We start from the raw sequence: 26211 nt of genomic DNA on the forward strand, positions 1-26211 counted from the left end.
TTTTGTAGTTAGCAGCCAACTTAATGGTCCATATTTCAGAAAAGGCAAATTCTATTCTTTCTGCTTTGACAATGTTTGGCTTTTTTTTTACACAACACTTTAGAACTTTGTTACACTAGTAATAAAGTCTATAATTCACTTCTGGACAAAATATCTGTTGGATGTAACAAAAATAATGTTTCTCTTTGTAAAACAATGAATAATTCAAATTGAGCTATATTTCTTGAATGTTCTCTTAAAGAGCTTTTAGCAAAGCTCATGAATTAAAAGTCTTGCTTTTGAGCTATTTTTTTAATTAATTAATAATTGGTTTACATGCATCAGGCTGGAATCACTGTTACGATTTCAAGAATGATCTCCAAATTGATTCTTTGTGTCTCCGTAGTTGCTGCTATCGTATGTAAATAGTCACTACCACAATATGAGATCAGCAATGTATGTTGTTCAGATGTTCCTGAGCTATGCTGATAGTAGACTCAAATCATGCTTAACTGGCATACTACTGCGGGGTCTGTATATCTGAGCTTTATTTCATTGCTGTTAAAAGTTCTTATTTTATGACACTGCTCTAGTTTTATTCTCACTGACTTTTGATCAGTCTGATTTTATTTTTTTTTAATTACTGGAAACATTCATAATAAGTGCATTTGTACTGGTTTACAGAAATGAAAGGATTAAAAGCATTTAAGATTGTGTTAATAATTTGGTGGAGGAAAGCTTGATGCACACTTCAAATTAAAACAAATAGAAATGGCCAGTATTTGGAAACTATGGTGAAGAAAACCCCTAGGTGAAATATGCTTACTTGTGCTGAAATGTAAGAAAAGTGAGAATGCAATTTCTCAGTTTTTAGGCCTATGAGATATTTTGGCTTAATGTCTACTGCTGTTGGTGAGAATCTGAAGTTACAAATTGATTTTTACATATTTTCTCAAAAAATGTAATATTAAATATATGATCTGAGACTAGCAATGTCAGCTGGTATAAAGATGAATGATACCTTTCTTTAAAAACCATGAAGATACTATCCTAATGCCATCAAAGCTGCAACAAAATTATTCCTTACTAAATACGACATAGGCTTTTACAGTCACTAATAAACCTGGCCCCTTTCAGTTTATTTCATTTGAAAGGTGTGGTAAATACCTGAAGGACAGTGTTTTCTGATACATCAGTTGTTGACTGTGTGTATAGCATTTTAGTGAAGTGAGCACAATTTTGGTCTCATTTGTGAATCTCTTAGCCTCAAAACGTCCGTAACTTTTATGTCTCTCTGCATGAGATATTAAATGAACATAAAATAAAAAAGCTTTTATATAATCCTGTTAAAAGTGGAGTTCAAAGTGATCTTGTGAAGGTAAACCTCACAATGTCAAACTACTTCAATAATACTAGTTGGCATAAACTAATTTTTAGAATAGCCATAGTGATTTAAAATGCCTTGAACCATGAGTAGCTGTATATTATATTAGAACAGTAACTAATAGTCTGTTTTCCAGGAGAAAAAAAATCACTCAAAGGAAAATTATTACCTTGCCCTTAGATTTATTTTTTTTTCCCCTGTCTAAAAGAGCACTTTCCTATATACAGTCAAACACATCACAGAGCAATGACATGTAAAGTTAGTATGGAGGAGTTTACAGTATTTTGAAAAAGTGAGAATATTTACTTGAGTGGCATTCAGATATCTAATGGGAATGTGAATGCTGAAACTACAGTAACGTATGTGACTTTTTTTGGATGACATATAATCAAATAGTGTGTCACAGGAATGCAATGAATTTACTTCTAAATATACTTCTAATAACATATAATATATACTGTAATGAGAGGTATAATGAGTTATGGAATAATAAGTATATAGAAATGAATTGCTTGATAAGAGTACTTCTTTATAGTTTCACTTCAAATGTCATTCTCTTAGTTTCCTGTTTTCCCTTATTTCAGCTTATGTTCTGTTCATTTCTTGAGGGTTTTAAGTGTTCATGTGTTTTTATCCTTCAGAGTTATTTCACTTTCCATACCTCTTGTTTTTCATCTAGTTTACTTTTTGCTGTTCTGGCATGTGTATTGTTACATTACTGACTTCCCAAAGACTAAATGTTTCATTCATGTTTAAATTTGTATTGATTGAACTAAGAGTATGCTACACAGCTCCATTATTCAGATAAAAAAATCAATATAAATTATATATTTTCCTACTCCTCTTCTAGTTTCTCTTGGAAAACATTTCAAAATAAGTTGTGCTGATGTACTGCATTTGAATTCTTTTAGATGATAATAAGCATACAAAAAAACACACCCTAACTCTTGAAAGATATTTAAATTAAAAAAAAAACACTTTTCTTGAAAGGTATTTAAATTTGATGTTTACATTCAGCCTTTCAGAATTTGGTCTAATAAAAGTTAGATGAACTCGGAAACACTTAGCTTAGTATAGATTTAGTTTAAAAATGGTTGTCAACCTTTTCTAAGCTGTGGAAACCCCATCACTATATATATATATATATATATATATATATATATATATTTATGTCTGGAAAAGGGCAAAAAGAGCATGATCTGTGTTTGATCTGGTTTAGCTGTTTTTAGGTTCAATTTTGTTAAAATTTCCAGATAGCTTTCGGTATTAAAAGGGGGGGGGGGGGGGGGGGGGGGGGGGTGGTGGTGTAGCTGGGGCAGGCGCGGAGGGAGGGAAGAAGGAAGGATAGTCCAGTCCTCTCTGAAGTAATGTCAAACTTTTAATGAAGCTTATTTTCAGAACTCTTTACAAAGTTATGATTTTCCTTTGAGGCAAATTTCATAAAAGCACAATGTAGGTTGCTTGCTGTGCTGCTGTTCTTACAGTAAGCTTCAATGAAACAATAAGCTTTAGTTAGCATTTTTCCCAAAAAAGAATTTTAAATTAAAACCACTGGAAAAGGTGAAGCATTCTTTCTATACAGTTTTCTTTATTATATTGTTTAGACAGTTTTTTTCTGTCAGAATTGTTTCTGACAGCTTGTTCTTACAACTGTTAATGTAGTTTCATGTATTGTATATATTCTTATTAATATATGACACAATTTTCATATAATTGTCATGTTTTATACACGTACCTACATGGTAAAAGAACCTTGGTGCAGTCATGAAATCAGAAGGTTCAGAAATGTATGATTTTTCTCTAATAAATTGTTTCAATTACTTTTCTTATAAAACAAACAAAAAAGCTTTAAAGAATGGAATAAATAACCATTACACTGAATTGAGGTAAGGTGAGTTTTTATGAAAAGAATCTTAATCAACTGGTAAAATAAAGAGGATATGCTTGCAATTTCCAGAAGAAGAATCAAGTGGAAATATAACATCAAATTTTTGTTGTCTAGGGTGATAGAAGCAGAACCTTAAATAAAATTGATTTGATTCAGTCTGAAAATTCTAATTCACTATAATATAGCTCATTTTATAGAGTCATTGAATGATAAGGTTGGAAGGAAGATCAAAGGCTATCTGCTGTTTATCTGCTTTCAAAGTCATTCAAGACACCTTCAGTTGTGAACTCCAGGTTTCCCAAGAGTGAGATGTTTCAGTGTCTCACTTGCCTTAAGATTGCATTTTTTTCAAGTCTTTCTGAGTCTTCCTGCTCCAGTTTAAGCCTTTAATCCTTTGCATACTTATTTATATTTCAAAAACAAGATTTTTTCCCCCCCCCCCCCCCCCCCCCCCCCCCCCCCCCCCCCCCCCCCCCCCCCCCCCCCCCTTTTTTTTTTCAATTCATCAGCTTTTTAAGTCTTTGGAGAATTTTATGTGCTTCCACTCATCATCTTAGTCCATTGGTTTTTAGACTGAGTGATTCCAGACTGTTCATTTTTTTCCTTGTAGGACATGCTCATTAGACCTTTTACAAAACTAGCAGATTTCCTCTTGCATTCCTGTAGTTGATTCACATTCGTTATGAGCCATGCTTAGAACAGGGTACAGTATTGTAGACTGTTTTCACCAAAGCTTAGGGGGGAGGGAGTGGAAGGGTTGTGTCATATTTATTTCAAGTACAAACCTTGAATTGACCTTATTTAGTGTCATGCCATTGTTGATGAAATTTTCTAGATTCTTTCTTAGAGATCTGGTATCCTATGACTTATATACTCAATTTTATGCAGCTTATTGTACTTGAAATGTGATACTTACTACATATGCAATAATAGGGGAGGTCAGAAAGTATCAAGTAAAATTCTAGGCTCCAGTCATCCAGGCTATAATGATTGATTGCTACATTATGTAAAGCAGAGTGGCAGCTGGACTCTGGCTTGCAGCTCACCAGCCAGGCACTAATTACTGCTATCCATTTGGCTATATTTGAGTAGCTTTATCATAGACGAACCTATGTCAAACTGGTTTCTGTCTGCTTTCAGGATTCTTTCCAGAGATTTTGCACTGCAATGCAATGTCACAATGTCAGACGTTCTTTTATGTAGTATCACATCTGTGACTTGACTGTATACCAGCCACAGTAACATAGGATCTTAATTTACATCTTTGCATTGTTGTGGGAAGGTTAAGAAAGATGAGGAGAAGAAAAAGCAGCATATGATGTGCTCATTTAAACCAAAATGTCCAAATAAACAAAATGGACTTTTTTTGTACCATTTCTTGTTGTTGATTTATATTCTTGAGTATTGTACCGTAAATTTGTCAAGATCCTATTAACTTAAATAGTTTTCATCAAGGTACTTGATAATTTGCACTGTAGGTTACGTGTAGTGTAAGCTAGACTTCCTCTACTTTGAATTAAAAAATATCCCATCCAACATAGCACAGATTGATTAGGTTTCCTTTTTTCCATTATGGTGTTAATTACTGAAAAACATAAAAGAAGCTACTGCTGATGTCCATCATGTGCATTTTTATGCATTGGAGTTGCCTAAAAAAGCTATGCCAGTAGCCTGTGGTCTCCTTCCTGCATAATAGCTGACAATTTATCAGAAATTGGGAAGTGCTATTAAAGTGTTTCTCCGGTTCAGATAACTGGTACTTGTGAAGTAGCTACTAATGTCAGTGATCCTGTTCTTCATTAAATAATTTAACTACTGCAGAGCTTTGAAAAATTGGCTTTACAGAAAGTCATTCATTGCTTTAACAAATAGGAGGATCATTTGGAAAGTCCAAGCCAGATTATGAACAAGTACTTCAAGAGGAGAAACATAGCTCTACTGAGGTACCTGATTAATTTAAAACATAATAGATAATTTAATCTGTATGTGCAGTGGTTATCAAGGGAAGAATGCAAAATTAATCTTTTTGAAAAGAGGTATATAAACATCTATTTGGTGAAAAGTTGTGCAATTTTTTTTAAAATATTTTAGAAGAACAATGCAATATTGCTTATTGCCATAAAGTGCCAATAATCTGTTTTTAATACAAAATGGAGGTTTAATCATATGGAAAATGAAAACCTAAGTATCATTTGTGTTTCCCTCCAGGAGAAAGAACGGCGGGGGGGTGGGGTGGGGGGGTGGGGGGCGGGGAAGCAAGCTACTTTCTCACAGGGAAGGATTGATTTGAAAAACTTTCTTATTAAAGTGGATATACCAAGCTGATTCAACAGTTTACAGAAACCAGTTTTTGTCTTTCGTGTTCGTTTTATTAACACAGCTGCTTTTTTGAAAAAGCTTTCCGTAATCTAAGTTGTGTAAGAACTATAATAAAAAATCAATTTTATAGTATGGTTGACCTATGCAGAGAGCATTTACAGACACTTATATATAATCTTGATATAAGCTCATGGGCTCAAATAATTCAGAATTAATTGAATAACAGAGGAAGAAGAACTTTAATGGTAATTTGAATTACAGATATATATATATATATAATTATATATAATTCAAAACAAAAAAATGTTCATTTCCATGCTTGATAGTTTGAGATGAGGATTTTTTGTTTTGAAGCAGTTCAGTTGAAAACACAAGGTTCATTATATATGTTGGAAAGGAAGATTTTATCTATTCTAGTAAATTGTTTCAGCTGTTCTTTCAGCTAACTGGCATTTGAAAATGTGTATAATTTAATGGATTAATTTTTCTGGAACTTTTGAGAAAACAGATTTTTGTTTTGATAACGTGACTTTTAAAACCTCTAATTTTGAACTCCTTGTAGTAGGGCTACAAAATATTGTTCAGTATTTGAGTTTGATATTCCCAAATTTAGCATTTAATATCTGTAGTTGTGATCAAAGATAATGCTGGAAGGGAGTGAGAAGTCTGTGGAACTGAAAATGTATTTGAAAGACTCCTTCTCAGAAGATGAATTGTTTTAATCATCTGTTTCTCCTGATAAAGTATTCTGTTGTTCTTATTCCACTTGTCATTTATATCGATATGTATCAGTGTCTTCTTTATTACTCTTTTGACATGTATAATCTTCTGCTTCCAGATCCATTTGAGGCTTTCATAATTTTTTCTATTCGACATGAGATCAGAAAAATTGATCTTCACAAACGTGACTACAGCCTCTTAGTTCCTGGTTTGAGAAATACAATAGCACTTGATTTTCATTTCAGTCAGAGTTTACTGTACTGGACAGATGTGGTAGAGGACAAAATATACAGAGGCAAGCTCTCTGATACTGGAGGTATGAATTTAATCTTTTAATTTCTTAATAGTAAGAACAACTGCAGTTACAGGATGGTAGACCTGATAAATCGTAACTTAGCTACCATTCACAGAAACAGAATTTATGATGTCATTCTGCCTTTAAAAATGTGTATATCTAGATTGTACTTGATGTAAAGCTAGAAAAAGACTTTATTAAAAGTTTCATTTCTCAATTGGCTATAGTGGGATGAAAATGACAAATGCAAAGGGCTGATATTTCTTCCTGGTTTGCTGAATGTGCTATTGATTTTTTTCTTTTTTTTTTTTTTTTTTTTTTTTGTAATTTACCTTCACCTTATTAAAAAAAGTGTAAGAGTTTATTAGATGTCTGATAAATTATCTGCTCTCACTACATGAAAGATTTTGCTTCATAATTTTATGGCATTCAGAAAGACTTGTTCTTTGCCTTGATAACACATTTATGGCCTACAACTCAATGTAATCTTATATTTACGAAAGTGTTTCTACAGCAAGGTCTTTGTTGAAGTGTATTTTCAGGCACTTTCATTCCAGCATGAGCCTCTGTTTAACTTGCTTCTGTAGAAGTTCACATTCCCTGACACACTTGGGTTTTGTTTTCTGTGGTTTTTTTCTTCTCCTTAGTAGGTGGTATTTTGGGATATTTTTATATCTGCAGATCTAGATCAGGAAAGAAATATCCTACACTGCTAAGTATGTAAAGACAGCCAAAGACTTGCTACTTTTCATTAGCGGCTTTGGGGTTTGTATGAAAGCTGTAAGATAGTCTGTTGTCATCATGCTGTGTTATAACCACACTATACCGGAATCCAAATTATTTCTCTGCTGTATTAAAAAAAAAATAGTAATTTACCTCCTCAGTCTTGCAGTTGTCAAGAACTGACTTGCATCTGCAAAAAAGCACTGTGCCTTCATGGAAGTCCTGAGGGCTAACAGAGTGCTTCTGTATTTGCCCTTTGTGTGAAAAATTTTGAGACCCTCCAGAGGAAATATTTAGTAGGGACGAGCTGTTGGTAGACAGCATGATGTTGTGCTGAATTGTGCCATGTGAATTCAAAGGGACAAAGGCTATTTACTGAAGAGTTGTTCAAAATGTGTAGTTCAAACAGAGTTCTCCCTGCCATTTCTGTCTCCATTACAATCTTTCAGTTTTCTCTTTTTCTGATTGAGAAAGAACGGAAATAGAGATGCATGAGTTTGTCTAATTTATCTAGTCAGTGGGCAACGAAGCATGAGCATCTCTTTCACAGATGCTGCAATAGAATTTGCTGGTAATAATGCACATGTGTGTCTCCTATATTACTCTGCATGTGATCTCTGACCTTTATGGAGAGTTTACTTACTAAGGCATCAGAATACTAAAAATCTCTATTACTGTCGAATGAAGTTTATTTGTGTACTGCCAAAAGTGTACTTATTTACATACTTGTAAAGGAAATTGTCAGGTGGAACAAAGTATTATCATTCATCAGATTAATCAAGAATTCACTCCAAGAGCATATGATAGACTTATATGTCCATGTTCATTATATCAGACAATATTAATTCTTTAAGACTGTTCTTTTTTTTCCTTCCCCCCACCCCCACCCCTTTCTTTTTTTAAGGTGTTAGTGCCATTGAGGTGGTAGTACAACATGGCCTGGCCACACCTGAAGGTCTTACTGTAGATTGGATTGCAGGAAACATATACTGGATAGACAGCAATTTGGATCAAATTGAAGTAGCAAAACTAGATGGCAGTTTGAGAACAACATTAATAGCAGGAGCTATGGAACATCCAAGGGCTATTGCTTTGGATCCCAGATATGGGTAATTATAAAAAGATTACTTTTTCATGTTGTGAGGTATTGTAAAGATAGATGTGTAAATGTGAGACTGTTTGATTTCCTTTTTTGCTATGAGTTATATAGTTCCTAACTTATCTTTAATAGTTCTTGGAAAGTATATTCTCAGTGAGATACAATCCTTTATTAACGTGTTTTTCCCTGATAAAAAGGGTTAAGAAAAGGTAAGTCAGGAGATGCAGAGATCTATTTGTTGGAAAATTACTTCCCTTGCTATGTGATTGTTTCATCTAATTTTTTAATGTGGATAGCAGCAACTGGAGTCTTTGGTCTAACCTTCCTTTGTCGCTAACAGACAGATTTAGGTATTGCCAAGGTGATTTCCCTTATGTAGAGATTGATTTTTTTGGTGGGACTTTAAAAGTATAGCTTAAATGTTACTGGAAGACTAAAAGTTGAGTGAGGTAAATACCACCTTTTGTGTTTGGTTATCCATCTCTAAAGTGGAAATAATGCTTGCCAACACTTGCCGGTATTTTTATTACCTATTCATGAGGGTTATTCTGTAAACTGGAATCTTAGTAATAATAAGCAACTGAGTGTAGTAGATTTAGCCTACTACTATAAACATCTGTTTTATCTAATGCCTGTTAGAATTTTTTCATGATATCAAACAGAACATTAAGTAAAACAAGCTGAAGTTGGGTGTTTAAAACCAGTATGTTTAAATTAAAATATAGCTGATTTGGGTAATATTCTAACACAATAAAAACTGTTTTCACATAATATGTAGTTTTAGCAGTCACCAAAGATATAAATGTATTTCACAGTTCCATTTCAAATTCTTTATATTAAAAAAGAAAAACAATACACCAACACTAAAACTTTACTTAGAATATTTTTGCTTTCTTTTAATATTAACCTCTCATTTCTTAGCAGAGCAAAAATGACCTTAAACATGCCATTTATATTAAAAATTAAGTCAACAGACTTAAGTAGTGGAAGGGAAGTAAAACCGTTTGTGGAACCCTTAACTTGTTAAGCCAGGTGTCATTTTTGATTCTGTATTGAAATTAAGTCTACTGCTACAAAAAAATTCATGATTCTTGGAGTTAGAGCAGTGTTTTGAGACTTTTTGAAATTGCAAACTCATTACAGAAACCTCATTACCCACATTACATTGTGTCTAGCTGGATTCTCTTAGAGAGGCCAAGAAGTAATGGTCAATAGCTACATTCTCCTCTCATAATTACTGTTCTTTCAGAGCAGGGAAAAAAACCACCAACACAAACCCACAAATTAAATGTGGCCAAAAATAATACAAATTAAAATGACTTTGCAGAGTCATGATATTTAGTTTTGTTTAGGAATCGTCTATGTTCTGTCATGTGTCTTCACTGAATATTTATTTCAGAAACACAGCTGGGACATAAAAATAGAAGTAGATAAAGGTCCCATATTCTGGGACCTGAGGTCCCTCTGGGATCTAAATTCTGAATTAGGAAGTACGTGCTTTAATGAGTATGGATGCTGCCCTCTCAACTGACATGCTAGAAAGCTTATTTACAGAGTGCAGCGCTTATCAATAAAGATCTTTAAAAAGAGGCATCCTGTTGGCAGAGGAATTGGCAGATAAGTTTTTCAAATGAAATGGTTGGGAGGAAAAAAAAATCAAATCACCACTCTTCCTGAAACTGAAGGCTTAATCTGCCTTTTGAAAAGCTAGAAGCAATTGTATGCTACATTTTGTCAGAAGTGAGGAAAAATATAATTTTTGAACACAGATGGATACAGCTTCTCAATCTTTTCACAAATATGAATAAACAAACACTGATGATTCAAAGTAGATGGTTGTGTCAGGATTGCGCAAATCCTGTATCCCAGTGGTGGGGGCATGGCTGCCATAACTGCATTCCAACATGCAGTGAGGCTGAGTTTGTATTCTTAATCCACATACCCACAGGTGCACCGTATAAATAGATGTATATACATAAACACACGTGCTCCCATAGGTCTACACAGGCAGAAACTCTCAGCACTGAGACAATCAAACAGCGCCAATGGTCTCATCTGTTAAATTCCCTGACTGCTAAGGATGAAGGTCTTTTGGTGGGAAATACATATGTATGTGTAATGTGGATTCCTCAGTAGCTGATTTTAGAGGTCAGGTCTACCCAGTGGCTGGCCCTGGCATTGCTGGGCTGCCCAGCTGGCTGCAGGATGTGAGCCCCTGAGGCTGCAGCCCCGCAGCAGCTGCTGGTAAGGATTCCATAGCAGGCACTGGTGTAGCCTGGCATAGGCACCCAGTCCCACCCAGTCCATCCCTTAACTAGCCCTGGATGCTGGCTGTCCCCAGCTGCCTCTCACAAATAGGCACACACAAACGTGGGTGGCTCAGTCAGGCTCCAGACCTCACAGTCCCTCTGCTCATTGCCTGGCTGCCCTGGTCCCTCTGGTAGCCAACTCCCCCAGCTGCCTTGTTCCCAGAGGTGCACGCACACATTAGTCTGGCTTCACCTTTGCCAGCAATCACACAGAGACATGCACACCCTCACTCTCTGTAGTTGGTGGCACCCCAGATGTACAGCCCCTGTGACCTGTAGTCTGGCTGTAGCTGCTGGCACGCAGCTGTCTATGTACACAGCACGCAGGTGGAACAGAGACCCTCACCACCCACGGAGAGAGAAATGGAATTCGGTAGGAAGACAGGCCTTTTTATATCCTTATCCCTTATTATTTGAATATAACATGTACTACTGTTCACAGGTGCTAAATGGAGAGGCCTTATTAGAATATATGTTCAGGACTGAAGCTGGCTGATGTTACTTGTTGGAAGTTTTGCCATAGTCTGACTTTCTGCAACTGGCTTTTTACAAATAATTAAAAGTTTTCATATCAAAGGTATTCTTTAACAATGGAAAGTTTGTGTGTTGTTGAAAACTTAATAAGCTAACAACAGTTAAGAGTTTGGGTTTGGCCTTTTGGTGACACTGCTTCTGTTAAATATAATAAGAAACTTCTTTGGTCATGCAGATGAAAAAGCTCTCCGTATTTGAAAAAAAAATGGCTCTCTCAGTCATGTACTATCTCCTACCATACAACACATCTTTTCAGTTTTCTTAGCAAGACTAACGTGTATAAAATTTGTTAGTGACATACCGAAATCTAGCGGTCTTCACTGGAACACTCTTAATATTAGATGAAAAACTCTAGTTTAGCTTATTCCTTAATCCCTGTTACCTCAAATCACCTTTCTTCCCTTTCTCCCCTCCCCATGCTCCCCATCTGTGGATTGCTTTCAAAGGCTGTCATTATAATTTTTTTTTTTTAATGAGCTGCATTTCTAACTATAGAAGGAAGACAGGACAAGCTGTTACTTGTATTAATGAACATGAAAATGGGAACACTATTAAACTTCTAGTTTGTAAAAAAACTTTTAAAGTTTTATGATTGCTCTAATACTAATAAATATTGCCTCCATGTTACCCTGTTATTTCAAGGATTTTTTTATTGTTGCCCAGATTAGTGTATGCTTATTTCTTTCATTTAACATATGAACGCTTGAACTTTTCCCCAATTGCTTTCTTATTGAATCATTTCAGATTATTCTTGATGCTTCAATATTTTCTTGTATCTCTCTTCGTTTTCCTCTCACCAGAATTCTGTTTTGGACAGACTGGGATGCAAACTTCCCTCGCATTGAGTCTGCTTCCATGAGTGGAGCGGAAAGAAAGATCATATATAAAGATATGGATACTGGAGCTTGGCCTAATGGCCTTACTGTAGATCACTTTGAAAAAAGAATAGTGTGGACAGATGCCAGGTAAAGTGATAACAATATTCTTATTGTCTGTCTATGAATCCTTATTCTTATATACAGAAATGTGAACTACATTGTAAGTGGAATGTAGTTGCGCGTGCAAATGTGTAGTATGTACATTTCTTTAATTGCATTACTATTATATGTAATTTGTTCACGGTCTGCACCAGGCTCTGACCAGGCTTCTTGGGCACCTTCCTCCACACACCCTGCCCATAGTCCCAGGAGCCCATTTCAGCTCAGCCCTGGGGCTCATCCCCTTGCCCGAGTGACACCACTGGAGCACCAGTCTCCAGCCCAACCACAGCACTGCCAGGTAGTGGGCCTTGGTGGCCTGGATCCCAGCCCACTGGGTGGCTTCCTGGCCTGAATCCTGTCACCCCAAACTGTTCTGGTGATTTGGACTCTTGGTTGAATTTGGCTGCCACCCCTGCGATCTGCTCTGCTTGCCTCACTGTGACAGTGGGATGTGGCCCTGGACAGTGAAGTCTCTGGCCTGCCAGCTGTGGTATCGTCCATGGCTCCTGGCTCCCTGTGCCTTTGAGAGCAGTTTCCCATTTCTCCTCGCTGAGATTTATTATATGGAAGACCCAAGCTATTTCACTATTTTTCCTGTAAGTTCACCTGAATGGAAACTGGTTTTCCTGCTGTGTTTTCACAGCATGGAGATAAATATAAAAACAATATGCAAGAAGTATTTCATATTTCTTGTTAAAATAATAACGTGAACTAATTCATCTCTAAAGTTAATGATTGTACCATAAACATTCTTTGGTCTTACCAGTATGTAAGAGTAAGGTTTTTATACATTTTGCACTAATGTAATAACGATTGTCTATTTTTTATTTTTTTATAATACTAAATTTGGGGTTATTTTGTAGATCGGATGCCATTTATTCTGCATTATATGATGGAACCAGCATGATAGAGATTATACGGGGTCATGAATATCTTTCTCACCCTTTTGCTGTTTCTTTGTATGGGAGTGAAGTATATTGGACAGATTGGCGGACCAATACGCTTGCAAAAGCCAACAAATGGACTGGCCAAAATGTCAGTGTTATTCAAAAAACAAGTGCTCAACCATTTGATCTTCAGATATATCATCCAAGTCGTCAACCACAAGGTGACTATTTATAGAATAATTATTATTCCGGGGGGTGGTGGTGGTGGTATTCTTTTTATATAAATATCTGTCTTTTTATATAAATATCTGGATATGAATTTGCCTTGAACTGACAGTTCTTAATTAAATGTTGTATTCAGCACTGGTGTTTCTTGGGTAGTAATAGATTATATATTCAAACCAAAAGCTTCATGGGATCAGCGTCTGTGAGTATTGCCCATTTGGACTCTTGTTCTAGATCTGTGTTCTGGTTTTGGCTGGGATAAAGTTAATTTTCTTCCTGGTAGCTGGCACAGCACTGTGTTTTGGATTTAGGATAAGAGTAATGTTGATAACACACTTATGTTTTAGTTGTTGCTAAGTAGTGCTTACCCAAGTGAAGGACTTGTCAGCTTCTCATGCCCTGCCAGTGAGAAGGCTGTAGGGGCACAAGAAGTTGGGAGGGGACACAGCCAAGTTGGCTGTCCTGAACTAGCCAACGGGATATTCCATACCGTATGATGTCATGCAAAGTATATAAACTGGGGGAGGAGTTAGCTGCACGGGGTGGGGAGGGGATTGCTGCTTGGGGACTGGCTGGGCATTGGGCAGTGGGTGGTGAGCGAATGTATTGCTCATCACTTGTTTTGGCTTTTTTCCCCTGGAGTTTTTTCTCTTGCTTTTTTTTTTTTAATCTCCCTTGCTGTTACAGTTATTGTTAGTGGTCTTAGTATTACATGTTACTTTATTTCAGTTATTAAACTGTTCTTATCTCAACCCAAGGGCTTTAGCTTTTTTCTGTTTCTCCTCGACAACCCACCAATGAGGGGAAGGAGCGAGCAAGTGGCTGTGTGTTTCTTAGTTGCTGGCTGGGGTTAGACAAAAACAATCTGTTACAAATATAGTGCAGAACTACACTTACTTAAAAGTCTTCCAACTTTTTTTAACTGGAGTAACTAGTTCGACAAAAGTAAATGTAAGTGTTGGCTGTCTTTCCCTTGCTTCTCTCCAAAGGAGGATAAACTTTTCTGTGAAATAAATTGTGTATAAAATTCTTAGTTGTAAATACTCACTTTGTGCTATAATTTGCCTTAATTTACCCATTCACTTGTCTGTCTCTATTTGCTTCTCAATCTTGTTCACTCTTAAGACTATATAACTTAGGTTCCACCACTGCAGACTGCTACTTTTCTACCTAAATAGCCCCATTTGGGTGTTGTCCATAAACTGATGCTTTTCCAAAGCATATACTATTCACGTAAGAGTTTTTATCTTAAAATAACATTTGCAATTTTTTATTTCAAATTAACACAGTATGTCTTTCATGGGAGAATGAACTCAAACTGCTGGAGGTATGAGTTTGGAGTTTAAAACTTCAAGAAGCATCAAAACTTATTTTTTCTGATTAACAATCAAAACTGAAAGGAAGTTCACAGTGTATGCATTCATTAAATAATAGGAAATACTTAAATTATTTCTTGATACATTGTTTTGTAAGTTTTAACTTCCCATTTTCCTCTGTATGCAGCTTACCTCTTCATGTGTATGTTTCTATTACAATTTTTTACCAGCTTTTATAGTAATACCATCTATTTATACCAGAACACTGCTGTACAATTGAAGTAAGTGCATAGGCTTTGTCATTAGGTAGAGTCCAACAGTAGTGTTGTGTATTTAGTAATCTTCAGGTACTATAATTTAAGATAAAACTATTAGTCTTGAAAATGAAAAATGACCAGATTCTATCTATCTGGTTTAATGAAATATTCTATTTAACTCCTAATGAATAATGCAGGAACCTGCTAAAACGTAGCTCCTTGGGACTGATTTACAGTGTCTGTCGCATAGGTAAAAAGACTAATGATTTTCCTGTAATTTCAGCTGAAGCGTTAAATGATTTTATCACTGAATGGTGAATTTCTCACTCAGATGGTAAATATTTAGTTGTTTAGTCGAGAAATTCAAGTTATTGATTTCAGTGGTCATACATTTGAAGGTTCAGGACCAATACAGAAATCAGAGTAGCCCATTAGTTGCACATCTAGTATTTTTCTAGAGTATAAGTGTATTTGTTGCTTCTCTGAGGATTATGAAGATTACAGATACAGAGATTTTATTTAACTGGTGTAAAATTATTTTCCAGTCTAAATTTTCTGACTTCAGTTGTGGTAATGCATAGACAGTACCTAAGCATGTTGCTAATAACGTAAGCAATAATTAAATTCAAATTAGTTATAGAGGGACTTGGCACTGGACATTTTGCTGTGATTTTGTCCTGATACCTACCTGTTGCTTGCACTATCTGCTATGGGTCTGAATGTGCTTACCTGCCTTCCCTCCTACTTCTTTTTTCCCCAAACTGCTCTCCAGCTAAGAATAGGTAAATTCAAGGTGCTAAGTACAATGCTGACAACTGTCAATATTCTTCTTCTTCCTAACAGTTATCTTTTCTACCATTGTAAAAAATATTATCTTGCTTGGGCTTTATGGTTCCTCCATCTCTGACTTTTCAAACATTGAGTCCCTATATCCCTGGCCTGGGAATCATAAATGAGAATGGGAATAATTAGTAAGTGTTGTTGCATATTCATTTAGTAGGAGTCCATGGACTTCTCAATCAGATGCTTGACTTCAGTCAGTGTGAAATAATAAAGATGAGGTGGTTAGATGAAGTAGTAATGAAAGAATATGATTGCATGCTGAGCAGAAGGTAATGGTCCTGATTAAACTTCTTCAGATACTTTGTTGGAGGAGATCCTTGGAGATCAGTTCTCTCAGTGGATCCCCATGTAAAATGAAGAACTAAATGAAGTGACATTTTTCTATATAACTGTAGCTACATGGTTGTTTAAAATAAATTTAAAGTTACAAACCAATTCTAGGACAGGAAGATGTGATTATTGTATTGCTGACAATTTCAAAATTCATTCTTTGAAAGAGATGTATTACCGTATTGATCAAAAAGAGACCAGAGCTCAGAACCTCTCAACCACAGCTGGAATGCCAGTTTTCTTGATAGTTCAATTTTTCAGTATAGCTTTCCTATACACATGCATCATTTTAATTGGTTGTATCAGCCATTGGAGGGAAGAATTAAGTCTTTTTAGACACTTTTATATTTTTATATCAGTAACTCATGGGTTATTTGTGGGCAACAAACCAGATCATCCAGAACAGAACAAGTCGTGATCAGTGAATGAAGTGAGTTGCCCTCCTGTTGTTTATACATAAATTTAAGTTTACTCCAGTAACTCTTCTGCAGAGGTCTTACTGTCTCCTATCTCCTATAAGCTATTCATTCTTCCTTAGTAATTTTTCCATCTCTAATTCTCCATCACCTGTCTTTGATTTATTGTAGGTTATTTAGTGTAAATAGGCTGAAGTATACAGATTATTTAGGATGTGAATAATACATACTTTATAGATGTCACATCTATATTAACACATAGTTAATATGTGAATATGTAGTCAAACATATACATGTATGTGTATATGTACTTCACCTATGAAAACGTATGTGAACATTTTCCCCTTTATAGTTTTGAGTTCAATGTTATAATCAGATGTGATTGAGGTAATACCAGGTGCATTTGCTAACAGTAAATGAAGTTCAGTTGTTTTAGGACTGTCCTGGTTTTGGCTGGGATAGAATTAATTTTCTTCCTAGTAGCTGGTACAGTGCTGTGTTTTGGATGTAGGATGAGAATAATGTTGATAACACACTGATGTCTTAGGTGTTGCCGAGCAATACTTACACCAAGTCAAGGATTTTTCAGCTTCTCACCCCACCCCACCTGTGAGGAGGCTGCAGGGCTATGGGAAACTGGGAGGAGACACGGCCAGGACCGCTGACCCCAACTGGCCAAAGGAATATTCCTTACCATGTGATGGTCATGCTCAGTATATAAACTAGGGGGAAAGCTGGCGAGGGGCTGCTGCTCAGGAACTGGCTGGGCATCAGTATCAGTCAGTGGGTGGTAAGCAATTGCATTTTGCATCACTCGTTTCATATATACTAATTTGTTTCTCAATATTGTCATGGTTATTATTATTCTCCCTTCTTTTTCTGTCCTATTAAAATGTCTTTATCTGAACCCGTGAATTTTACTTTCTTTCCCAGTTGTCTCCCACATCTCAGTGGGAGAGGGGGAGCGAACAAGTGACTGTGTGGTGTTTAGCACCAGGTTAAAACCATGGCAGTCCTTTTTGGTAAAACCCAGGTCAGCTCCTTGGGGATCTGCCAATCGGCCCTGCCCGATCAAAACTTTAACGTACTTTAGAAGGTGATAAAGTCCCTGTAGTGCACATGAAAAATATGCTGCAGAAAAGGAATCTGGGTCATTCCTTCCTCAGGCAAAGGCAGACCCATTTGCAGGATTGCTTTTGATCAGGGACCTGGATGCACTTGGTGGGTAATGTGGGAGGATGGGGAAGTCTGATGTATGCCTCAAAAGGGCTTTGATTCTGAGTGAGAACAGCCAATGATTCGTGCAGCGATGATAGAACTGGACAAGCACAGTGGTGATAGAACCAGAACTGGCTTCAGCATGTAACAATTCAACACCACATACCATCTCTCCTACCCTGAAGGACTGCTACAACAGGTAGAACCCAAAGTCATGGACTAAATGAACTCAACAGATAATGGCCATTGACTAAGGGAATGATATCTATACTTATATATCAAATGACAGGAAAGGTTGTAATTGGGATGTATCGAGAGGTGTGGAACCTGGGTATGATGTAAATGGTATAGAATAAAGGGTGATTATCTAATTCCATCTTCCCCTTTCCTCCAGTCTAATTAAAATAACTCTTGAGAATTTAGAATATCCTCAGGATGTTCAAACCATCATGTTCCTATTGCTGTATCTCCTGAGTGCATTTCAGGTCTTGTTTAACCCTAAACAACTATTGAAGAACACTACCCAGAAATTTGCCCCAGGGCTGGACAGTTACAACTGGCAGGATGTGTGGGATAGTAAGGACAAGTGCCTAGGACAGTGGTCACCTCCAGCATTTTGGAACAGAATCCTGAAAAACTAGTGAAATATTTGGAAAAAGCATGCTGTCACCCCGGCAATTTGAGAGAGACACAAGTCACCACAATGTGCTGTGGCCTGGCCCACACCTGCCAAGCCACGTTCAGCACTATTCACTACTCTCAAGGGGAAAAGGAGGTCTCTGGGTCTGGAGACAAAACAACAGGCACTGCAACTGACCCAGAGAACCAGCCCGTGCTAGTATCAGTCACCCCTATACTCAAGAACAAATCTGGGAAGCAGAATTCAGCTTGTTTAGTAAGGGGTGAAGGAGCTTCAAAGATGGAGCAGGAGGAAGAACTGGACAAGGCAGACTACTCTAAAACAGGGCCATCACGAGGAGGAGGAAAAGAGGCAGCCGCTGCTTGAGGAGGAGGAAGAGGAAGAACTCATAAACGATGCAGTAACCACACGATCCCTATCCCTGAGTGAGCTATGAGATATGGGAAAACATTTCAGCCATAGTCCAGGTGAGCACATTGTCACCTGGCTGATCCAGTATTGAAATAACGGGCCTAGTAGCCAAACAGCAGGGATCGCTTTCTATGGAAGGGGACATTGACTAAGCAATTGGAAAAGGGCCACAAGTCCACAGCCTCTGGAGGCAGCTCCTGTCAGGCATGAAGGAAAGGTATCCCTTCACAGAAGATGTTATATGTCACCCAGCCAAGTCGGTCACCATGGAGAAAGGTGTTCAGTACCTGAGGGAATTAGCCATGCTGGAGGTGATTTATGATGGCCTGGAAGACAAGCAGTTATCCAAAGACCCAGATGAAGTCAGGCGCACGCTACCCATGTGGTGAGAGTTTGTATGGAGTGCGCTATGCCAGCTACTAGGAAGACAATTTATTTATCCCAGCCGAAACCAGGACAAGAACACATCTGGGCCGTATACAGCTATAGCTTCTAGCTCTAGAAGCTCTTGGGATATGCCCTGCAAAACACCAATTCTGAAAGAAGATCTGAATATGTGTTTTTATTGTGAGATATAACAAAAGATAGTGACTTAATTTGTATGTATATGTAGGAAAGTAAAAAGTACCACTGGAGGATAACCACCAATTAGTTATAGAATGTTCCGTGATCTCCAGATAAATTTCACCTCTTCTGCCAAAAAGCTGATGGTAATAGAAACTACTTAAAAATTCCTATCATGTATACTTGAGGTTTTTAAATATTGAGAAATGATACTTTGTTTGTCTTCTCACACAGGGTTTGTATTGCTCAGTAAGCTATTCAGACTTTTATGTTAGTAGGTTCTGAGCAATCTTTCTTTGAAAACATTAAATCCTCACAGTTTTGTATGGCTTTGTAAATGTCTTGGAACCCAGTTCTGCATTAGTTACACATAGAAGACTATGGATATAGCTCTAATGTAAATGACTACCAGCAAGTAAAATTCTCCCTGCACACTGGTAGTCAAAAGATTTGAAGAATGCTAATAGTGTGCACTGAAACAGGGCGAGCAGTGAATACAACTTACTGTTTGTGAGTTGTATTCATGCATGATGACAATTGTGATAAGGACTCACAGTGAACAACTTGTAATCCACCTTGCGATATGTGACATATGCTGTCAGGATACATTTTTGTGATTATTTAATTTTAAAATAATAATGAACTTACTTTAAAGAAGAATGTTACTAGTTTTCAGTGGATGTCAAGTTCCTTGGGATTTATTGCTTTTTAAAATAAACCTCTTAGAAGAATTTAATTTTTAGACTGGGGTATAGTTCTAACAAAGCTGCCTGTCTTCTGGGCAAAAGAGTATGTATGCTTAGGGTTTTAAAATATTGGTGGAGTAAATATGCATCTCTGCACATCCCTTTCAAGCAATGGGTTTTGTTGTTTTTTTGTGGTTTTTTTAATAATTAGCCACTTCTTGAACTTTGGTATTTGAGGAAGTGTTCTGTAAGTGGTGTTTTCACAGCAGCATTAACCATTTCTTGCTGTCAGAATAAAACAACTGTTTTCTGTTTGGACTGGGGCCAGACAATGTCTTTAGAGAGAGACTATAGCCTAGGGAAACATCAGTCAGTATTCTAGAGTCACAGATACCTTGGCCTCAAGGCAAGGTATAAGCTGTAGAAGAGTTTTAAGTTGCTATTTGCCAAAATCAAGAAGTTCAAATATGAAGTTGTGTAATTGCAGCTTTTATTTTATGATGTAGTAAACACCAGATTCTGATTTATGATTGACCTTCTGGGTTTGCGCTAAATTGTTCTCTTTCGATGGAACCAATTTCTTTCTACAAATCTCCAGTACATAGCTTTATTGGAACTAGAGAAAAATGGTGACACTATGTGATTATGTCTTGATTTTAGAATCCCAAAATAAAATAAACAGTAGATTTACATTGCAAAATGGCAGTGTATATATATAGTACTGAAGGACAAACATTTTGTAGTCACAGTTCCATAGGTATACATCTGGGTCACCTATGTAGGTGAAAGCTTATTAGCTTTTAAAATCTATCATGCAACTTAATTTGATTTAAATAAGGTAGAGCAGTGCTAAATAAATTCCTGTAGCCTAAAGAAACACTATTTCAGTTTAATCTAGGACAGATGATAATTTAAGGTAGTGATGCTGTAGTGAGGTACTTTGTACAGACGATAGGTTCATCTGTCAGTAAACCACAGGGGATTGTGGAAGGTTTCATGATCTAATGCAGAATGATGTCACATCTTGGGAACGTGAGCTTGAGACCTATTCATCTTCAAGGAATCAAAGCTATGTGTCAGGAATGCTATCAGCATAGCAAACAGGTTTTCTAGGAAGAATATTTATTTATTTATATTTAAATTATTTATATTTAAATTTATTATATTTAAAAAATCCACTTTCTGCAAAGAACAAGGGCTTCTATTAGGCACAAGCAGTTGCACTTGTACCATGAGTTGTAATACTGAGGATAGCGATGAGATGAGTAAATATAGTGCATTGGAGTGATCACAGCTTGAAAACAGCTAGAAAGCTGTGAATTTCTCACACATTCCCCAGGTTTTTGCATTTCTCAAGAGTATTTGAATAAAAAACCAAACCAAAACAAAACAAAAACCCCACCATGGCCATGGCATTATTTTTCTTTTTGCAGATTTTGTGTTTTTAGACTAAATATCAGGACCAGCAGTAGAATAACTGTTGAATATAAAGTATGTTGGTACCACTGAACTCTTTTGTAATTAAAACATGCAAAACATTTAACTTCATAGCACTGCTTTGTTACAGTGTGCTGTTGAGGCCTGGATTGCCAGCTGTTTTACAGAAATGTATCTTAAGATGCACATGAATGAAGCTCTGGCTATTTTATTGGGGGGTGGGGGTGGGCAGGGGTTAAACATTCTATTAGTGTGAGATTTTATTACAGCCTTCTTGTGTATGTTCTTTTTACTTCAAAACCAGCAGCAAGATTGGCATAAGGATTACAAATCAAGCAAAATATATAAATTTTTCTGAACTTTAAAATTGATTCCTCTGTGCTTTATGAAAGTTCTGTTGTTCAGCGTGGTGTTTTGTTTTGTTTTGTTTTGGTTTTTTTTAATATACAAGCAGTGTCTTCTGCCTTTGTCTTAACTCAGCAGTCTGTCTTTGACAATGACTGATCAGTGGCTACAGGAAACTATGGACCTGGGGGGAGATAACAGCCATGCTCCTCCCCTACAGCCTGTCAACTTCCAGTAACCTTTAACTCGGTGATTTTTGAACCTAAAATGGTGTCTTTGTGAGTCAAAGGCTTTAAAGCCTTTGATTCTTCTTGCATGACCTTTTCTAGTTGACTTTTGAACTTACACAAACTTGATGTCTACAGCTTTTTGGACAGATGGCTGTGGTGCATAACTATGCACTGTGTGAGGGAGGACCTTGTCTTGTCTGTTTTGGTCCTAATACCTGATAATTCTGTTCACTGTGTCCTAGCTCTTGTAGTAAGAGGGGTATTGGACAGCCATTTCATAAGGATAAATCTGTTGCTTCAGAAAAGGATCTTGCAGATATAGATGCTATTTCAGTGCCCGTTCTCATGTATGTAACTTGAGATTGTTTTTTTCTTGGTATATTACTATACATATATTGAATTCTATCAGGCATTTTATTTCTTAGTCACTGTCATGTAACTCTTGTGTTTCTTTTCACACTTGGATCTAATTTAATCCTTTGCCACTGCTTTTTTATTATGTACTTTAACAGGAAATTTCTGATTTTTTAGAAAGTTTCTGATAAGGCATAGTATACCTGCTCTTAAAAGTACTATTGCCTTTGGTCTTTCCACTTGGCAATACTCTAGCGTTACCACATTTGTTACTCCTTTACACCTGCGTTTCTTACCTGCCTAGTATGTCAGTATGCTTTTTTAAGGTCTATCATTCCAGGCACTCATTTATTAGTTATGGACTTATATAATTAATTACATATTTCACTGTTTATTTTGCAGCACCCTTTTATCTCAAACTGTACAGTGGGGGTGCCATGGGAATCAGAGATTCATTAAATAAATTAATTCAGATTACCATAAAGATATCATACTGTTGTCGATTTGTTAAAGAGTTGAGATCAATTGATTTTATTGGTTTGATTATCTGATTTTATAGAGTTATTTTATAGAATAGAAATATAGGAGGATAAAAATATATGTTGAAGAAAGTTATGATTATTTAGTAAAAGTAGTTGTGAGACCCTTTGTACATTTTGTACTAAGGCCAGAAGAATGGGTTGGAATCATTGTTGAAGCTTAAGTAATAATTTAGGGTTTGAAAGGTTTCTTTGTATCTAACTAGTCTTCTGTATATAGAAAGTATATTGAGATGTCAGAATGTAGGATTAATGGGAACTGGGGAGAGTCGACTGGAACAGCTTGTAGTTACCTGCCAAGAAACCGTGAACTTTAGTAAAAGGTAATTCTGGCAGGGGGAGATCGCGACCACCGACTCATATACCACCTACCCAAATCGTACCCCAGACCCATTTCTGGATCTTTCTAAGCTTTATTGCGCAGAATCGGATATGGGAGGAGAATATGTTAATGATTTCTGGGAAATGTTATGATTATGCATGAATACTTAATGAATATGTATGATAAGTATTATATATGGTGTTTGATTTTGAGACCTGGCGTGCGTTGATCGTGAGAGGACTCACTCACGCACCCGGCCGTCAATAAAGAAGTGTCTGCTTATCTACATCACATTGGTGTCGATAAGTTCCTCATTCCGAGATTTTGGTAACAATACCATACGCAAAAGAGTATCATGAAGAACTGTGCCAACTTTGAGATAATATTCTTGGTTATTTTGTTTTAAAGGTGAATATAAATTTTTTGTTAGATGGTATGCTGACTAATTCTTCAAGTGAATGATTAAAAACTGAAATAGTGAATATAGGAAATAAATACTTACTTTAGAACTAATGCATTGTCTGATCAGTCCTAACTTGCAAGTGCAAATTATTAATGCTAAAAGAGTTGGATATAATCGGGCAGTGTAAAGATTTAACTTGACTGAGTACAGCAGAAGGATCTTTGGCCCTATGAAAAGCAATACTACAGAAAGCATTAATGGTGAGCAAAGAATTAGATCTATAACTGGTTTTAAATATGAGTGGGAATAGATTGTCAGCAATTTAAAAGTATCCTTTTGATGTAACTGTAGTGCATATATTTGAAAGTGTAAGCAGAATTTGAATGATATCATGCACCATTAAAGTATGAGATTAAAATTTTGCCTAGCTAAAATCGGATGTGAAGAAGATACAGGTTCAATACGAATTTAATATGGAGGATAAGTTGGTCCCTAGTGAATGGATATTCAGAGGTTGTCAGAGTAACTGCTCATTTGTCAACTGGTGATTGAATGTCTGAGGTGTTTTTTTCCGAGTTACTGGTCAAGAAAAATAAACATTTGGTTTACATAATGTTTTAGAGAGCAGTCAAGAAGAAATATGATGACAAAGAGTGACATATGTGTGTCTGTGTACAGGACTGTAAAAGAAATAGATTGACAAGCAATCAGCAGTGGCAATCAGTCAAATAATGCAAAAGGCTGGCCAGCTGGTGAAAATACCAGTTCTGTGGGTTGCCATGATAAAAAGGAAAATAGATGGGTGGAAATGATTAGGAAGAGAATAAAGTACCACAGATAGTGAACTGTAATGCTATATATATATCCACATCACTCCCATATCTTGAATACTGTATACAGATTATATAAAAGATAGTGAGAAAGCTTAACAGGCCCGTTGAGAGTATGGGAAAAGTTTTTGTATGAGGACAGGTAAGCTTGTGCTTCTTGAAATGCAGCTTATAGATAGGCTTCTGTATGATGGCAGTTGTTGAAATCGTAACTGGCATGGGGAAGGTGAATAAGGAATGGTTATGTGGTTATTCACAATAGAAATAGAAGCAAGTGTTAGAGCTAGCACAAGGAAATAATAGCCAAACTTTTGAGTCAAAGCAATAGCATACCTATTCGATGAAAGCAGTATGAATATGAAAGGAATATATACCTATGTGCTGGTTTAAGTAATTTTTAGATTATGGTAGTTTACTCCTCCAGTTGCACAAGCACATGGAAACAAATACATCTGCTTTGTAACACTTATTCTTCCACTAATTTTGTATTCCATGATAAGTGAATTGTGATGTGGACAGACAGCACATAAATTGTACTGTCTCCTCTTTGTTGGTGCTTGTAGCGTACTTTAATCATGACCCTTTCTTTAACATGATCATTAACCAGCATGCCTTTTATTTTCTCTTCTGTATGTTCTTTTGTTTGAATTCCATGCTCAAATAGCAACTTTTGTACAGAAGAATGCAATGCACTACTTGCACAGAAAAACAATATGGGGATGATTATTCTTAGGCCCTAAGTAGATCCTCACCACAGGCAGTTGTATGCATATAAAGAGGTTCAGGTTCCACTGAAATTACTGCTTTGTATTGGCAAATAAATTAAAGGAGATGCTGTTTTACAAAACATATGACTAAATTTTAAATCTCGCAGCAGCAGTGTTAAGAATGCCAAAAAATTCAAGAGGTTGAATCATTAGATGATCTCCACAGATCCCTTACAACCTAAATTATCTCCTTCACAGTATTGTCAAAATATGACATTATGTTTCATTTTTTATGTGTAGTTCATAGGGATAGATGACTTTTATTTATTCATACTAACAGTCCATTAATGATTGATTCTTATCTAGCAGGGCTCCTGGAACCTTCTTAACTTAGTCTGTTTTCCTCAGCTTCATATTTTTTGTCAGCCACACAAAGTTGTGAACTTACTAAAAGAAAGCACCCCAGATTTTTGCACATTGTTACTTACCCCAGATACAAGAAAAGTAAAGATGTTTAATAAATATTTATCTATTGTAATTTGGGGAAAAGCAGAATCAAATATAGTCATTGAGTAAAAATAATAAGGTATTTACAGTCCATTAGCAGTCAAAGAAGATACTAAGTCATTAACCAAGAATAAATATTTTTAACCTTATTGGCCAGCTGACTTTCTGTCAGAGGTTTAGAAAAGCTGACAGAATGGAAATGGGATGCTTCTTTTTAATAAACCTTGGGATAACAGGAGACATTGCAAAGGCAGGTAGGGTGCTGAGTGGCCTCCAGTGCTGCCTGCCAGTGTTTGAAAGGGGCAAATTAGATCATTTTACAGAAAACTGTAAAACTCTGTAATTTTTAAATAGAATGATGGAAGATGCTGGATTTCATTAATCTATTTATCCAGGGTTTTGAAAGTTTCGTTCTTCCTGTAGCACTGGTCAGACAAGTAAGTAGTTAAAGGTTTTAGGAGTTGGTAGAAAAAATTAAGGAAGCATGAGCTGATGAAATAGAAATGGTGCAATG

General features: G+C 36.4%; 1 protein-coding gene across 1 annotated transcript in view; it reads left to right on the forward strand.

Annotated features, from left to right (window-relative positions):
- The window catches only part of LRP1B (LDL receptor related protein 1B), a 380905-nt gene that overhangs the window by 130962 nt on the left and 223732 nt on the right, over positions 1-26211 (forward strand). The window contains exons 21-24 of the mRNA XM_040604928.1: positions 6409-6606; positions 8213-8417; positions 12051-12215; positions 13094-13338. Of these exons, the coding sequence (XP_040460862.1) occupies positions 6409-6606; positions 8213-8417; positions 12051-12215; positions 13094-13338 (813 nt within the window). The remainder of the gene's footprint in view (positions 1-6408; positions 6607-8212; positions 8418-12050; positions 12216-13093; positions 13339-26211) is intronic.

Source organism: Falco naumanni, chromosome 8, assembly GCF_017639655.2.
Source record: "Falco naumanni isolate bFalNau1 chromosome 8, bFalNau1.pat, whole genome shotgun sequence".
NCBI lineage: Eukaryota > Metazoa > Chordata > Aves > Falconiformes > Falconidae > Falco > Falco naumanni.